This window comes from Canis lupus, chromosome 32 (genome assembly GCF_048164855.1).
Source record: "Canis lupus baileyi chromosome 32, mCanLup2.hap1, whole genome shotgun sequence".
Taxonomy (NCBI): domain Eukaryota; kingdom Metazoa; phylum Chordata; class Mammalia; order Carnivora; family Canidae; genus Canis; species Canis lupus.
In genome coordinates, this window is record NC_132869.1 from 35,171,510 (window position 1) to 35,190,252 (window position 18,743).

The window sequence follows — 18,743 nt, forward strand, 5'->3', positions numbered from 1 at the left end:
TTGCCCATCCCATTCTTTCCAAACCTTTGATCAAGAGATCACTGTGACTGTAGCTTCCTTGATCTCCAAGGTATTTAGGACATATATGAAAAGACATTACTCTAGTTGATGTGGGGAGTGTTAAAGGCTTGAACCAGGCTGCATCAACTTATAGAAGAAATATGAAGGCAGTGGTGACAACATTAACCGAGGCATGTGGGGAGCAGAAAAGGGTATATAACCAGAGTAATTAGAAAGAATGAGAAAGGATCAGATGTAGGGTCCCAGTAGCTTTTCTCTGACTAGAATTCTTTCCAACCCTGCCAAGTTCCCCATATCCTAGGTTAGCAACCAGTACACCCTATGGATAATCAGCATCTTGAGAGAGTTGTTAACATCTATAACGTAATGACATGTTTGATTTGATACTTAAATAATCTGGGGGGGAGGGGTTCTATTGCTTAACCACAGATTATTTTAAAATCGGTAGTCAGGCATTTATAATGGATTTTTAGGCAGAAGGAAGGTTGGCATAGATTGCTATTTGAACTAGTACAGTTTACATAAAAGCTTCTTTTTACAACTGCTGTTTACTTTGGATTTCCTACTTTAACAGCTAGAGCCTGGCTAATGTGTTTATCTATTATGGAAGGCACAACTGTCAGTGTTGATTTCCCTGAAACTGTTTGATTTTTTTTTTTCCCGTGGATGGCTATTTTAGTATGTGACTTATTGGTAAAATCCACCCCAAAGAAGTCTAGCACAAGAACAGATCTCTGAAACCTCAAGCAATAAAACAAAATTTTCATTAACTTTGAAATACAGCTAATTCACATGTGTTTACTGAAAATGTGACACTGAATTAAAGGATGATATCCAAGGGTATTAAAACTTACTCTCACAAGGTAACAAAAAATTCTTAATTTTGGATTTCTGTACATACTCACATGCATTTATGTACTTAACTTTTATGAAGGCAAAGAAATGTGTCTCACGTGTTAGGTATTGGCTGCAGAATCATTCAGCCTTATCATCTTTTAGCATAATGTAGTACAGTCAATGCTCAGGTTCCTTATTTTATTTATTTATTTATTTATTTATTTATTTATTTATTTATTTATTTAATTAATTTATTTTTTGATTTTTTTATTTTATTTATTTATTCATGAGAGACACACAGAGGCAGAGACATAGGCAGTGGGAGAAGCAGACTCCCTCCGGGGAGCCTGATGTGGGCCTTGATCCCAGGAACCTGGGATCACGACCTGAGCCAAAGGCAGACACTCAACTGCTGAGCTACCCAGATACCCTATTTTTAATTTTTTAGAGGGAGAGGAAGAGAGTGAGTATGAGCGGGGGAGGAGCACAGTGTGAGGGAGAGAGAGAGAATCTTAAGCAGGCTCCATGCCCAGCACAGAGCCCCACACTGAGATCATGATCTGAGCCAAAAATCAAGAGTCAGACACTTAACCAACTAAGCCACCCCGGTGCCCCTGGCTATAAAGAGTTTGAGATGGAAAAACTTCTGAGTTAGAAAAAGACTTCCATTTGTTACTCTAAATTTACATAAAGTCAGAGTTCCTTTTTTTTTTTTAATTTTTTAAATTTATTTATGATAGTCACACACAGAGAGAGAGAGAGAGAGAGAGAGAGAGAGAGAGAGAGAGGCAGAGATATAGGCAGAGGGAGAAGCAGGCTCCATGCACTGGGAGCCCAACGTGGGACTCGATCCCAGGTCTCCAGGATCACGCCCTGGGCCAAAGGCAGGCACTAAACCGCTGCGCCACCCAGGGATCCCCAGAGTTCCTTTTTTTGATCAATAAATAAAATATGACATGACAAGCAAGGAAACAGCATCTCTAAGTATGGAAACTGGTAATCACACATCAGATAAGATATTAGAGGTATGGTATCAGCTTTAACAGATACCAATTTTTTAAATAAAGATATAGATTCAGTAATTAAATCTGAATGTGGCCAACTCTAACTTTCTATGCTAATGAGAATTAAGAGTTGCATAGATAATTAAAATGGATAACTAATAAAAAAAAAACTCATTTTAGACAGTGGTTTGTCTCCTCCCAATCATACTTTTTGTTGTAATGACTGAGATCAGAGAGAGGTTTCTCTTTCACCTTGTCTCCTTTATTCTGCTCTGTCTTTGATGGATGTCCTGGATCTCTATGGCATTCAAAGAACAGAGAAGCAGACTACCCAGTATATCCCACAACCTGAAATCTTTACCTGAAAAAGAGCCTGATTTTATCATTTAGAAAAACCATTAACTATATCTGAGGCAAGTGAATAATAGCAAATGCATTTGTAACTTTTATTTTATTTAAAATGGCCTTTATTTACTTTCTTGCCTTTTACCTATCCTCTAGGAGATCCAGGGAACAACATAGATAAACATCATGTTCTTTCTTGCTTACCTGAACTAAGACCATCCCTTTTTGATTACTGATTACTTCTTAAGCCAGATCTTAACTTTTGGTTTCACCATTTTAGTTTTCTTAGATTTCCCATCCATTTAGAGAATTTCCCAACAATTGATAGCACTCTATAAATAATTCACAGAGTAATCATGTTCCTCTTTTCACTAACCTTCTCTAAAGTATGTTATGTGAGAAGTAGAATTGAAGTCAATGGCATTTATTCCACATGGTGTATGACAGGAGTGCCTCTCTCCTTCACAGGACAGTGGAGGTACAGTTCTTGTTTTGACATTGTGATTAAAAGTTACCATATATGCAGTTACTCTTGGGATCCTTGTTCCAAGGGGCAAAAAAAAAAAAAAAAAAAGGAAAGATGTTTCCCTACTCATTTTGACGACCATTTTGCTGACAAATTGGCATTTATTACATATATTATCAGTTTTACTGAACCTTGAAATATTTACAATCAGACCTTAGGTCAGCCCCTCCATTTTTTTTTTTTAAGATTTTATTTATTCATGAAAAACACAGAGAAGAGAGAGAGAGAGAGAGGCAGAAACACAGGCAGAAGGAGAAGCAGGCTCCATGCAGGGAGCCTGATGTGGGACTTGATCCCAGGTCTCCAGGATCACGCCCTGGGCCAAAGGCGGTGCTAAACTGCTGAGCCGTGGGGCTGCCCAGCCCCTCCATTCTTAAATTATATCCTACCTCACAATTGGTAGAGAAGCACAGATATTCCCTATTATAATTTTTTTCTCTTCACAATTTAAGATAATTTGATTAGAGCATGTATAGAAATTAATCTGCGGAATAGTGCCATAGAAATTAGATGCCTGCTTTAATTGTATGAGATTATACAAGCTTTATCAGAAAATGTATGATCAGCTCTAGGTTATTTATTTTGTGAACAGGAGTCAGCTGGGACGATTTATATTTTTTTGGTTCTCCTAGAACTTGAAATTCTAAGCATAAATAATTTCAGTAAACATTGTAAAATACAGATGCGGTTGATCTTATGCATGACATAAATTTGTGTGAGAGTCCAGATGTTGGAATATGAACACAGGTTGTTTCTCCCTTATGTGCTGTGTGAATATAGGGGTTTTTAACATTTTGTTTTGAAATTTTTCTTTACACACTTTTAAAGATTCTTACAGAAATTCAGTGTATTCACTGGACTGATGTATCTTTTAACATATCCTCATTAGGATTTAGATGAAGTTGAGTCCACCATTTTAGCCTTGTATATATTGTATTAGACTCATCTTTAAAATTCCAAGGAGCACATAATAGAATTAATTCATTTGTCTCAAGTATTGCTTTGAAATCAGTCATGTGGCTTTTTGAATACCTACTCTGGCAAGGAACTGCACTTGGCAGTGTGGGAGGTAACACCAACATTCAGGGCCTTTAGGACACCATTCTCTGGGTGCTATTGCTGGCTTACTGTCTGTACTGTTTCATCTCCTTAATTGTTTTTTTCTCACCTTTCTGACTTCTGAATTTGGAGTGCCTCACATTCAGTCCTCAGACCTCATCCCTAATTAATTAAATTCCTAAGAGTTTTTGTAGTTCCGTGACTTTACATATTGTCTATATGTTGGTAAAACCCGAAAGTGTATCTCTTATCTTATCCACTCCTCTGTCCCAAGCTTCTATCTAGGTATCAGTTGGATGTCTTTTAGAGCTTTAAAATTACTTAAAATTGGATTCTTGATTTCCTCTGAAAGCTGCGCCCTCTACAGTTTTTCTAGTCTTGCTTGGTAAATGGAAACTGTTCTATAAGTTGCTCATGACAGAAACTTGCAATCATTCTTGATTCTTCTTTTTCTCCCAGACAATCCACTAGATTTACCAAGTCCTGTTGGCTTTCATGGAGCTAAAAAGTACCAGATTGCATAATGTAAGGTTAACTAGGTAAAGTTCTTCTATTTCTGTGAATAAATACTATAATTCTAATAGCTTGAAATTTAGGTTTATTTTGCTCATCCTCATTTTTTATAAATTCTCTCTGGCCAAAGGCTTTTGTATCTTTTTCCCTCTCTCCATATTCACAATTACTGCCTGGGTTCATTTTACCACTTCTTGCATAGATTACTATAACAGCTTTTTAAGTGCTCCTTCCTTTCTCTGGTTTCCTTTTTGGTGGTAATATGCAACCAGAGTAAGGATTTTATTTTTATTATTATTTTTTTAAATTTTTATTTATTTATGATAGTCACACAGAGAGAGAGAGAGAGGCAGAGACATAGGCAGAGGGAGAAGCAGGCTCTATGCACCGGGAGCCCGACGTGGGATTCGATCCGGGGTCTCCAGGATCACTCCCTGGGCCAAAGGGAGGCGCCAAACTGCTGCGCCACCCAGGGATCCCCAGAGTAAGGATTTTAAAATTAAGTTCTAATCATATCACTATTCTATCCAAAAGCCTTCAGTGGCTTTGTATTGGCCAGCAAATTGGGTGCAGCAGAATTTCAATAACAGTAATAAAAGCTGAAAGAAAACAAAACAGTATCTTTAAAAGACTAAGACAAAATATTTGTCTTGGTTAAACTATCGATCAAGAGTGAGGGAAAATAAATACATCTTCAGAAATGAATGCAAATGTGTGTGTGTGTGTGTGTGTGTGTGTGTGTGTGTATTGGCAGAGAGAGAGAGAGAGATAAATAGGGGAGGAGAGAGGATTAGTTTATTACTGAGAGAAGTACTTTGGGTAGAAAGAAACTGAATCCAACTGCATCCAGGAAGGAATAAAAATGAAGGAAGGAGCGGTGACTATTTAGATAAACCTGACTATATAAAACAACCATAGTCATGATTAATTCAGGGATGTCAAAATGGAGTCAAACTGAAGACTAGACAAAATAGGGTGAGAAAGGCTGATTGGAATTAAAATATTCTAAGATTTTTTTTTAGAAATATCTTTTATAAAAAATATTTTTAAAATTTATATATTTGAGAGAGAAAGCAAGAGCATGAGCAGTATAGGGGGAGGGTCAGAGAGAGAGGGAGAAGCAGACTCCCCACTGAGTAGGGAACCTGACACAGGACTCAGTCCCAGGACCCCAGGATCATGACCTGAGCTAAAGGCAGACACTTAACCACTGAGCCACCCAGGCACCCCATTCTAAGATTTTTATATTGTTTGAGAGAATACTAATGTTAAATTAGTATTTTGTTAAATCAATTATGATTATTAAAAGTTGAATGGATAACAACTAAAAGGCCAAAAATGGATGTATAACTTCAAAACAAATAGAAGGAATAAAAGGATAATAATCTGATATAGTAAAGAGAGAGGTGTAAAGTAGATGAATCAGTGGTAGGAATAGATGCAAATATATCAGTAATTACAGTTAATATAAACAGACAATAAACATCAGTAATTAAAATAAATATGTTGACAATAGATTGTTTAGATTGAACTTTTAAAAATAAAGTTATATGCTATTTTAGACTTTTAGAATACATTCCTAAAATATAAAGACAGAGAAAGGTTGAAAGGAAAAGGATGGGGAAAAGATACCAGTAAAAACTTATAAAATGAAAGCTGTAGTTATATTAATATAAGAGAAAAAATATTTTAAGGCAAAAAGTATTATTGGGGGGCACCTGGGTGACTCAGTCAGTTAAGCATTTGACTCTTGATCTCAAGTCAGATATTGATCTGAGTCGTGAGTTGGGACTTTGCATTGGACTCCATGCTGGGTGTCTAGCCTACTAAATAAAAAGTATTATTAGGGATGGAAAGGACTACTATATGATGATAGAAGAAAAAGACCATGATTGTGAAACAGCCCTAAACTTATATGTAACTAATAACATAACCTTAAGATACAGAAGCGAAAAATTGTCAGAATTACAAGGAAAATTTGATAAATTCACAGTAATAATGGGAGAATACCTCTTGGTAATCAATAGATTAATCAGACCAAAATTAATAAGCATATAGAAGATTTTAACACCACAATTAACAGGCTGGTTACATGGTCATATATGGAAGTCTTAATCAAATGAGAACATACGATATTTTCAGGTAAAAAAACCCTGATTTTTAAAAGCCATACCAGGGCACAAAACAAGTCTCAATAACGTTTGAAATGTACAGGTCTCTTTCTTGACTACAGTAGTTTAAAAATCATTAATAAGGGGCACCTGGCTGCCTCAGTCAGTTGAGCATGTGACTTTTAATTTCAGGGTTGTGAGTTCACACCCCATGTAGGTTAAAAAAACAAATTAAGGGACACCCAGGTGGATCAGTGAGTGGTTGAGAGTCTGCCTTTGGCTCAGGTCGTGATCCCCGGGTCCTGGGATTGAGTCCCACATCAGGCTCTCTGCAGGAAGCCTGTTTCTCCCTCTGCCTGTGTCTCTGCCTCTCTCTCTGTGTTTCTCGTGAATAAATAAATAAAATATATATAAAAAAAGTTTTCCTTTAAGAAAAAATAATTTTTAGGGATCCCTGGGTGGTGCAGCAGTTTAGCGCCTGCCTTTGGCCCAGGGCGCGATCCTAGAGACCCGGGATCGAATCCCACGTCGGGCTCCTGGTGCATGGGGCCTGCTTCTCCCTCTGCCTGTGTATCTGCCTCTCTCTCTCTGTGGGACTATCATAAATAAATAAAAATTAAAAAAAAAAAGAAAAATAATTTTTAAAAAAGTTGAAAAAGGAAATTAATAATCTTCAGACATTTGGAAATTAAAATGCACATGTCTGAATAACCTATGGGTTGTATAATACATTATAATGGAATAAAAACATTTACAACTGAAGAAAACCTAGAGTATTCATGTGATACAAAGTCATAACCTAAAGGATAGTTTTTTAATGTAAACATTAGAGAAGAATAACTGGATAATAATAGGCTTAACATCTAACTCAAGAAAATATATTTTTTTTTGACGGAAGGGGTTAAAACCAAAGAAAATGGAAGGAAAAAATATTAAAGAAAAAATAAATCAAAATTCAAGAAACAACTCAAGAAAACCAACAGCTGGTTCCTTGGAAAAAATGACCAAATACAACAGAAAGAAGACACAAATAACAAAATCTAGGCAAAAAAAGAAGACATAATTCTAGACAGAGCAGAGATTTTTAAAATAAGAGGATACAATGAATAACTTTATGATAAAATTGAAAGCAGAAAATGGACAGTTTCCTGGTAAAACCTTACACTGCCTAAAGAAAAATAAAAAACAAAAATATACCAATTAAGGGAATATATCCATTCATTCAACAAATATTTATAAAATGTGCCAGCACATTTTAGGTACTGGAAGTATAGTAGTAAATAACAAAATAAAAGTGCTTTTTTTCATGGCACTTGCTTTCAAGTGATAGCAGACAGAAAATATTATTAATTAATTGGGTTAGGTGCTGATAAATTCTGTGAAGAATAAAGCAAGAGAAAATGAGCTGTTTTAGTCAAAGAAGTAACTTTGGCCTGAAGGAAGTGATAGAACAAACCAAGTGGATATTGGAAGGAAGAGTGTTCCAGGCCTGAGGAGTAGATGCAAAGGGTCTGAGGCAGGGATGTTTAAAGGAACAGAGTGAGTACTGTGGATAGGGGAAATTGGCAGAAGCAGAGATCAGTGAGTAATCAAGGACCAGATTCATGGAAACCTTATAAGGACTTGATTCAGCAGTTGGAAACCTACCCATAAAGTGAGGATGATAATAACTTCTACTTGTGTTATATGTTAAGTGATATCTCAGAGCTAAGGAAAAAATAATTTCTGCTCATAAGATTATGGAATCAATTAAATGCATGTAGAATTTCTTTGTAAACTTCTATCCAAGTGATAGATTTTCTTTCTATTCATTTGCTGAACATTTCTTTAAGTAACGGAGCACCTACCATGCTAGGTCTTGTATAAAGTGTAAAGAATACAAAGATGATTAAGACATGGTAGTGTTTCCTGCTCAGTATGAGAGATAAACAAACAATTTTTCTGCAGTGCGCTAAGTGTGATAACAGAGATACTAAGGTCCAAAGACTTGGAGAGGCCTCAAATTTTTATTTTATAATCTAGGGTTTATATTGAAAGAAAATATGTAGATTTTTTAAGGTAGCTTATATTAATAATAATTAGTAATAGCTTTCCTATTAACCCAAGGAGAATGAAAATTAGGCTTCTCATTTAGCAACAGTGATTGTCATGTGGTTTTTCTGCTGAGATGAACACCAAAAGTGGCACTTACCATACCTGTCTGTATGTATAAATAAGTTTTGGTAGTGGGCAAGAGCTAAACATGAAATCTCGACCTTGAATCTTGGTATAGCCATAGCATTTCAGATGTCTAATTCTTTGTCTTTAACAAGTTGGTTCAACATGCAATATAACTTGCATTTCTTTTTTTTTTTTTTTTTTTTTTTTTTTTTTTTTTTTTTTTTTTTTTTTTAAATTTTTATTTATTTATGATAGTTACAGAGAGAGAGAGAGGCAGAGACACAGGCAGAGGGAGAAGCAGGCTCCATGCACCGGGAGCCTGATGTGGGATTCGATCCCGGGTCTCCAGGATCGCGCCCTGGGCCAAAGGCAGGTGCCAAACCGCTGCGCCACCCAGGGATCCCCATAACTTGCATTTCTTAATGCGCTGAAAATGATACAGTGCAGCCTTTTGCCAGTCTTCATTATTAAAGCTTTAGTAGCCTTCATTTATAGAGCACACAGCCTAACTCTTAAAGCATAAAAATAACTCAGTTTTAACAGGTTTTACTTTTTTAAAAGATTTTATTTATTTATTTATTTGAGAGAGAGTGTGAGCCTGAGCAGGGGGAGGGGCAAAGGGAGAAGCACACTTCCCTGTGTTCTAGCAATCACCACTACTAGGTATACCTACCCAAAGAATGCAAAAATAAAAATTCAAATACATGCATCTGATGTTTATAGCAGCATTAATATTTACAATAGCCAGTTATGGAAACAGCCCAACTGTCTTTTCGATGGATGAATGCATAAGAAGATGTAGTAATATATATAATGGAATATTATTTAGCCATAAAGAAAAGTGAAATCTTGCCATTTGCAACAACATGAATGGAACTAGAGAGTACAATACTAAGAAAATAAGTCAACTAGAGAAAGACAAATAACCTATTATTTCACCCATATGTGTAATTTAAGAAATGAAAGAAATGAGCAAAGAGAGGGAAAAAAAAGGCAAACCAAAAAACAGACTTAATTTTCAAGAACAAACTGATTGTTATCAGAGGATAAGTGGGTAAGGGGATGGGTGAAATAGGTGATGGGGATTAAGGAATGCACTTGTGATGAGCACCAGGTATTGTTTGGAAGTGTTGAATCACTATATTGTACGTTTGAAACTAATATTACATTATATGTTAACTAACTGGAATTTAAATAAAAACTTAAAACACCTTTTGCTCTCTGCCTCCCATGATAGACGAGTAGTGCTCACAGAATACTTCTTTGCCTGGGAAGATTCAGATGTGATGGTCCTTAGACTGATGGAAATAGGTAGCACCTTTGTAAGTTTTGAATTACAAATTTCCCTGTCCTGAAATGCAGTTAAGAAAACTTAAACATCACCATATATTTCTTTAAGGTCCTAAAATATATATATTGTGCCCCAGTTCCAGTCTTGGCCTTGTCATTGACTGTAAGTTTGGACAAGTTTTTCATTTTATTTTTTATTTTTTTATTTTTTAAAAATTCTCTCTTTTTTTTTTTAAGATTTTATTTGCCTATTCATGTGAGACACAGAGAGAGAGAGAGAGAGAGAGAGACAGAGACACAGGCAGAGGGAGAAGCAGGCTCCATGCAGGGAGCCTGACGAGGGACTCGATCCCAGGTCTCCAGGATCAGGCCCTGGACCGAAGGCGGCGCTAAACCACTGAGCCACCGGGGCTGCCCCTGGACAAGTTTTTTAAACATGGCTTTTGAGTGTTTCCAATCCAAAAAGAAAAGATTAGATTAGACAATTCTCTGCATTACCTATGAGCTCAATAAATTACCTGATTCTGTATGAAAATTGAAGGTTGATACCAACTTTTTCTCCAGTCATCTAAAACCTATTCCAAATGAAAAACCAAAGAAAATATGCACAGTAAGTGTTCCCCATTTTTTACTCCTCTCCTTGCTATTTTATTTTTTATTTTTATCTTTTTAAAGATTTTATTTATTCATGAGAGACAGAGGCAGAGACACAGGCAGAGAGGGAGAAGCAGGCTCCATGCAGGGAGCCTGACGTGGGACTCGATCCCCAGTCTCCAGGATCATACCCTGGGGCGAAGGCAGCGCCAAACCGCTGAGCCACCTGGGCTGCCCTCTCCTTGCTATTTTAAACGTCAAATACCTTAGGCCAGGTTGCTTAGTTCATGCCATCCTAAAGTGTTTATGTTGTGGGCTCAACTTTAAGGGCTGGGACCATTCCCAGAAGATGTGTGCTGGTGACGAAGAAAGTGGACTCAAGGACTCAGCACTAAAAATATCACATAAAAATGTTTCCCTCATGCACTCACTGGAACAGGTAATTACTGTGGCAACAGTAAACTAATTTGAAGTGTTAGCTGTTAATTAAAACAATGGAGAGGTGTATAGTTGTCTTTTGGTGTAACCAGAGCCTCCATTCAAACTTCATTAATCACTTTATAGTTAATGTGTTGGGGAAGGTCAAGACAATTGAGATGCAGTATCTGTTGAAAGTAAACAAATTCCTTTTCTCTGGGTAGAATGCCATTTGCAAAGTTAAGAGACACATTCGACTCCTGCCTGGCCTTGCCTTTGTCATTCACTTCTCTTGGTGATTAAATGTTAAACTGGTACTGTCATTGCACTGTAAACCAAACCTCACGACATCTCTCTTGCTCGAAATCCAACCCAAACTTCCACGGATGAACTAACGTGTGTCATAATTAAATCATCAAGCCTCGCCCTTTTAATTCACTTGGAAATAGGAGACCTTTCTTTTGGAAAAGACATCAGCTTTCTTGACAAGCTTATTAAGTTGCCAAACTATCCAGTATGGTATACACATTAGATTATCTTCTAGTCATCTCCTTATCATTGCTGTTGGTCTCAAACGTCCAGGGATTGCTTGTTGTCCAAAGTAACACCATTGTTCTCTTTGCAAATTTTGAAGCCTTGTGTAAGCATTCAACTGTTTTATCTTCATATTTCAGTCCTTGGTTAGAAATTCTAATATACAGCATTTTTAAAGTTGAAATTGGAAGAACTATGGTAAGGGGGGAAATAATATGTCATTAAATCTTACATGTTACCTATATTTACATAGAATAAGGTTATTAACTTCCTTCAAATCACATTTCAAATTAGCTTAATCTAACAACTCCTCTGTCAAACAGTGAGAAAAATAGTGTTAGTCTTTATATACCAGTATATTATATGAGTTCAGATATATAATAAATTGAATCATTACCTTTAATGTAGTTTCACATTGTAAAAGTTTGATATTAACATACATAGTAAATTAAATGGTAATTTGTTCTAAAACCTGTATACTACAGGGGTTCCACTTATAAAATGTATACCACTTTATCTAAAACATAAAAAAATTTTTAAATAATTTGTTTTATAAGTGTAATTAATAGTATTTATATATACTTGAAGGTTGATATTTAGAGAAAGTCTTTAGACACCTTATAGATTAAAAAAAACTCTTCAGGGACTCCAGGGTGGCTCAGCAGTTGAGCGGCTGCCTTCGGCTCAGAGTGATCGCAGAGTTCCAGGATCGAGTCACACATCAGTTCCAGGATCGCTTCCTGCGAGGAGCCTGCTTCTCCCTCTGTCTATGTCTCTGGCTCTCTCTGTGTTTCTGATAAATAAATAAATAAATAAATAAATAAATAAATAAATAAATAAATAAATAAATAAATAAATAAAATCTTTAAAAAAAAAACTCTTCAGTAGGGTGAACAATTACCACTTAATTTTTATAATCTTGCTTTTCCTTAAATGTGATATAATTGAATTTCTTTACAATTGATTGTCAAAGGCTAAGTTTTACCTTCCATAGTTGGCTTGACCTTTGTCCACTCAAATAGGAAAAGCAGAACAAATTTCTTGTAACACTAATATATAGATATATACATACCTATATTCATATATACTTTTTTTCTAATCTTACCTGAATTTGTAACATTTTATATGTGAAAAGCTACAAATGCTTGCGTATTCTTAGTAACTAAGCCATTTCTATAAGTCAGTCACTTAAAAAACACTTGTGAGGGCAGCCCAGGTGGCTCAGCGTTTTAGCGCCGCCTTCAGCCCAGGGCCTGGTCCTGGAGACCCAGGATGGAGTCCCACGTAGGGCTCCTTGCATGGGGCCGGCTTCTCCCTCTGCCTGTGTCTCTGCCTTTCTCTCTCTCTCTGTGTGTCTCTCATGAATAGATAAGTAAAATCTTTAAAAAAAACAACAAAACACTTGTCAGTGATTGCAAAAACTCTGTAAATTTACCAAAGAATCATTGAAATACATACTTAAAATGAGTGAATTTTACGTATATAATTGCACCTGGGGCAGCCCGGGTGGCTCAGCGGTTTAGCGCTGCCTTCAGCCTAGGGCCTGATCCTGGAGACCCAGGATCAAGTCACATGTTGGGCTTCCTTCATGGAGCCTGCTTCTCCCTCTGCCTGTGTCTCTGCCTCTCTGTGTGTGTGTCTCTCATGAATGAATACATTAAATCTTTAAAAAAAAAAAATTGTACCTAAAGAAAGTTGCTAAAAAATTTGTCAGAGCAACCATCCAGATACATTTTTTTTAAGATTTTATTTATTTATTCACGAGAGACACAGAGAGAGAGAGCAAGAGAGGCAGAGACACAGGCAGAAGAAGAAGCAGGCTCCATGCAGGGAGCCCAATGTGGGACTCGATCCTCGGTCTCCAGGATCATGCCCTGGGCCGAAGGCAGGTGCTAAACCCGCTGAACCACTCAGGGATCCCTCATCCACATATTTCTACCCATACAGCAAAAACTGATGTTTTCATTTTGATAATAGTAGAATATATATTGTTTTTATTTTAAGAAATGGCAGTTTTTACTACTAAATCATTGCCAAGTCATTATTGGGAGCCTGGTAAATATATCTTGCAATAACAGTGCTTGTTTATATTGTGTGGTTTGTTTAGACATTTTTATATCAGATTGTCCCTGGATAATGGTCAGAATGTACAGTCCTTTCAGAACATGTGTGCAAGGCCATATGTCTTTTAAACACGAAGGTCTTAATGAGAAGTAATGATATCTTATTTCTGCAAACCTATTCTGTTATTCTTTTTCATAAATGAATCCATTTCTATGCCTTGATTTAAACTGTAGTTATTTCACTCTATCTGATCATTTGAGCTTGCCTCTTTTCCAAAGCTTTTTTAAAATTGAGAGATGCCAGCTTTAGGAAAAGATGAACCACATACTTGAGCCTGATAAGTCTGTGATTTCTTATATGAATTTGTATCTTAAGCCATAGCTAATTCCTCATGTTTTGAGATTATTTTGATGAAACATAGGGATATAGTTTATCTGTTTCTATAATTGAAGTAAACAAAAGGAAAACCTCCTACTTCATATGACTCTACAATGCTTAGCAGAAGACTTACAGAAGACTGTGAAGGTCTGGAGGCAGAAGACCTGGGTTTGAGGTCTAGTTCTGCCACTTACTGACTTTGTACAATTGAGAAAACTGCTTAGCTTCTCTGTGCTTCAGAGCTCTCTGTCTATAAAAGGAGGATAATAATACCAGCATTACCTCAGGGGGTTATTTTAAGGTAATGTATAATGAATCACTGTCTAAACCATTAAGCTCAATAAAAATATAAGCTACTAATGTTATTAGTGTTCTTTTAAAGTATCACATATCCCATTACTGCAGATATGTTCAGATTCACATTTATGTCCTTAACCATTCTGTAGGTTGTTTAGTATCCCAAGTGATTTTGTTTTTTTTTTTTTTCTTCCCATAGAGCATATCATGTCCCGAGTGGGAAAATATTAGCTGTAAAGGTAAGTGCTGGATAAATTTTATGAAATTCATGATGCTCACTACTTTCTCTTCCCCTGTTAGCTTGAGTCACAGGTATCATGAAAGAGGAGATGAAATGGTTTAAGTTTTGGAGGGTAGGTGATGAAAGCTATGGTCCTATTGTGATATTCAGCTCCCTCCTCTCCCAGAGGGTACTTTCACCTACTCAAACACTGCTATTGAATTATATGTTCCTTTAGATATCATAACTCTTAGATTATTGCTGATGATATATTTAAAGACAGTCAACTTTAAGTTGTTCACTCCAAGAGAAGGGAGCATTCCTATAAATCATCTAAAAAGTAACTATTTGGCCTTGCAAGTGCATTATAATTTTTCATAATTTCATACACTTTGAATCATGTTTAACCTAGGCTACTATTAAAATTATTGTGCATGATTATTTAGTTGGGTATGGCAGGGTGCTAATAGCTGTTTATGGAAAGGATTAAAAGCAATTTTAAAGAAAGGACACATTTTTAAAAATATATTTTATTTATTTATTCATGAGAGAGGCAGAGACACAGGCAGAGAGAGAAGCAGGCTCCATGCAGGGAACCTGATGTGGAATTTGATCTTGGTACTCCAGGATCACGCCTTGAGCTGAAGGCAGACACTCAACTGCTGAGCCACTCAGGTGTTCCCAGAAAGGACACATTTTAGAAAGAACTGTTAAAGTTGAGATTTTTGAATAAATGAAAACAGGTGTTTGCAAATATATTTTCTACTAGACCTGACCATAAAACTGAGCTTCAGAGTGAGGACTATATTGCTGTCACTTTATATCCCTAGATTCTATAAAATTTATGAAACATACTAGATGCTTAAAGTAAGTTGAACGAATGACTTAAGAGTAGAGGTAAGATTGTTGTGTTTAAACTTCATCTGAGTTGAATGAATGAGTAATTTCAGAGTAGATATATTTAGGGGCGCCTTGGTGACTCAGTTGGTTAAGCACCTAACTCTTGGTTTTAGCTCAGGTTGCGATCTCAAAGTCTTGAGATCCAACCCCATGTCAGGCCCTGAGCTCTGCCCAGAGTCTGCTTGAGATTCTTTCTCCCTCTCCCCTTGCCCTTCCTACTCATGCTTTCTCTTTCTTTCTCTAAAATGAATTAATAAATCTTAAAAAAATAAAAATAAACCTCTTATTTAGCTCTGAGCTTCTTGGCAGCCAAGGCAAAAACCATGTAACTTATTTAATAGTCATACTCTGAGAGAAAGAAATGTGTCATTTCTTCAAAACAGGCAGGTTTTTAAATTTATTTATTTATTTAAAAATATTTAATTTATTTATTCATGAAAGACAGAGAGAGAGAGAGGCAGAGAGACACAGGCAGAGGAAGAAGCAGGCTCCATGCAGGGAGCCCGATATGGGACTCGATCCCGGGACTCTGGGATCACACCCTGAGCAGAAGGCAGACGCTTAACTGCTGAGCCACTCAGGTGTCCCAGGTTTTGTTTTTGTTTTGTTTTTTTAATTAAATCTGAGCAATGTGTTAGTTTCCATATATTTGGAGATTTTCCCAATCTTTCCATTATTGATTTCTAATTTTAAGTCTGTTGTGGGTAGAGAACATACTTTGTATAATTGGAATTATTTTAAATGTATTGAGATTTATTTTATGGCCCAGAACATGAATTACCTTGGTGTTTCCTATGTACAGGGAAAAAATGGATAGTCTGTTGTATAGGGTGTTGTATAAATGTCAGTTAGATCAAGTTGGCTGCCAGTATTCAAAATTTCTGTATAGTTACTGTTTTTAATCTGCTTATTCTGTCAACTATTGAAAGAAAGATGAGTGTTGAAATCTCCAGCAATAGTTGTGGATTTGTCTGTTTTTTTCCTTGCAATCCTATCATTTTTTTTTACATTATCTTTTTTGAAGATCTATTAGATGTATTTAGGATTGTTATGTCTTCTTGATGAATTGGCACCTTTATTGTTTCATTACAAAATGACCTTTCTTAAGCTATGATAATATTCCTTGCTCTGAAATCTACATTGTCTAATATTAAGATAAACAGGTAGTGTAGCTTATTTTGGCTAGTGTTAGCATGCGATAACCTGTTACTTTTAACCTGTTGTGTCTTTTTATTTGAGATAAATTTCTTGTAGCCTGCATATAATTGGGTCTTATACTTTAATCCATTATAATAATTTCTGCTTTTTAATTGGGGCATTTAGACCATTAACATTTCATGTGGTTATTGCTGTGTTTGGATTCAGTTCTGTCATCTTGCTGTTTGTTTTCTATTCTATCTGTATGTCCTTTTTCTGGAGTGGTTGCTTTAGAGTTTATAGTATATATCTTTAATTTATCATAGTCTACCTTCAAGTAATATTATACCACTATCTATAATATAAGAACTTTGGGTTTTTTTTTTTAAGATTGATTTTATTTATTCATGAGAGACACAGAAAGAGAGGCAGAGACACAGGCAAAGGGAGAAGCAGGCTCCATGCAGTCCCGATATGGGACTCGATCCCAGGACTTTAGGATTGCACCCTGGGCGGAAGATAGGAAGATAGATAAACTGCTGAGCCACCCAGGGATCCCTAGTATGAGAACTTTGTAACTGGTATGATCCCTAGTATGTAACTTTGTAATCCCAAGTATACTTTCATTTCCCCCATCCTCAACTAGTTTGCTATTATACATTTTACTTTTTCATATGTTATAAACCCTAAAATACATTATTACTATTTTTTATTTAGATAGTTACTTGTCTTTTAAAGACATTTCAACAGTAAGAAAAGATTTATTTTATATTTAACTCCTGTTTTTACCAACTCCAGTGCTCTTTATTTAATTGTGTAGATTCAAACTTTATTCTTATATCACTTTTTTTTTGTCTAAAGGACTTTTCTTCTTTTACATTTCGTATAGTGCAAGAGTCTTCTGGTAATGAATTCTTTTAGCTTTTGCATATCTGAAAAATGTATATTTGACTTTCATTTTTGGAAGATGTTTTCACCAGATAGAGAATTCTACGTTGATTGCTCTTTTCTTTCAACATTTGAAAGATTTTGTTTCACAGTCTTCTGGTTTGCATTCTTTCCAATGAAAAGCTTACTGTCATTTTAAATCTTGATTCTTTTGTATGTTAGAACTGACTTCTTTTCTGGCTGCTTTTAGGATTTTTTTCTTTATCTCTCATCTTATGCAATTTGATGATAATGAGATTTTATGTAATTTTCTTCTTGATTCATATACTTAGGATTTGTTGAGCTTCTCAGCTCTGTGGATTTTTAGCTTTCATCAAATTTGGGGAAATATTAGCCATTATTCTTCCCCCATCAACTTTGGACCTTAAATTGCATATGTATTAGGCTACTTGAAGTCCCACAGCAGAATGATGCTCTCTTGTTTGCTTTAGTCTTTTTTTCTCTCTGATGTTTCATTTCTGTATAGTTTCTATTATCAGTTACTCAAGTTTTCATCTGCATTGTCTAATCTGCTATTAATCTTGTCCAGTGTATTTTTCGTTTCAGACACTGTACTTTTTATCCCTAGAAGTTTATGTGGGTCTTTTTTACATCTTCAATGTCTTTACTTAACATACTTAATTTTCCTTCTATCTTCTTGAATATATGTAATGTAATTATGGAATATGTGAAATATAATTAACTGAATTAATGGTTTTGTCTATTCCATCATGTGTCATTTCGGGTCAGTTTTGACTGATTGCTTTTTCTCCTCATTTTGGGTTGTATTTTCTTATTTTTTTAAAAACATTTTATTTATTTTAGAGGGAAAGAGAGTGAGCAAGTGGGGGGAGGAGCAAAAGGAGAGAGAGAATGCTGAAGTAGACTCTCCACTGAGTATGGAGCCCAATGCAGGCCTCAATCCCAGGACCCTGAGGTTACAACCTGAATCAAAATCCAGTTGGCCACTTAACCTACTGAGCCACCCAAGTGCCCAATATTCTTATTTTGAAAAAATCTTGTCATTTTTGATTGGATGCTAGTCATGCATCATAGACATTACGTGTTTTTTTGCATTCCTATAAATATTCTTGAGCTTGTTCTGAGATGCTGTTTAGTGACTTTGAGACAGTTTGATTCTTTCAAGACTTGCTTTTAAGCTTTATTAGATGGGACCAGCCCAGTGGCTAGTCGCGAACTAATTTACTCCACTCAGTTAAGGCAACAATCTTCTGAGTATTTTACCAGCACCCTGACAGTTATGAGGTTTTCCACCCTGGCTGGTGGAAACACAAACTCTTTCTACCTAGTGTGAGTTCTGGAGATTGTTTCCTCCAGTTCTTTCTGGTGGTTCTTTCTCTGCCCTCAGTTTCCTGACATCCAGGTACTTATTGGTCATTAATCAACTG

At 36.0% G+C, this 18,743-nt stretch overlaps 1 protein-coding gene across 8 annotated transcripts in view; it reads left to right on the forward strand.

Annotated features, from left to right (window-relative positions):
- Positions 1-18,743, forward strand: part of MAP2K5 (mitogen-activated protein kinase kinase 5) — a 255,259-nt gene that overhangs the window by 70,234 nt on the left and 166,282 nt on the right. For all 8 annotated transcript variants that reach the window (XM_072809330.1, XM_072809331.1, XM_072809329.1 and 5 more), the window contains one exon: positions 14,350-14,389. In XM_072809330.1, coding sequence (XP_072665431.1) covers positions 14,350-14,389 — 40 coding nt within the window. The remainder of the gene's footprint in view (positions 1-14,349; positions 14,390-18,743) is intronic.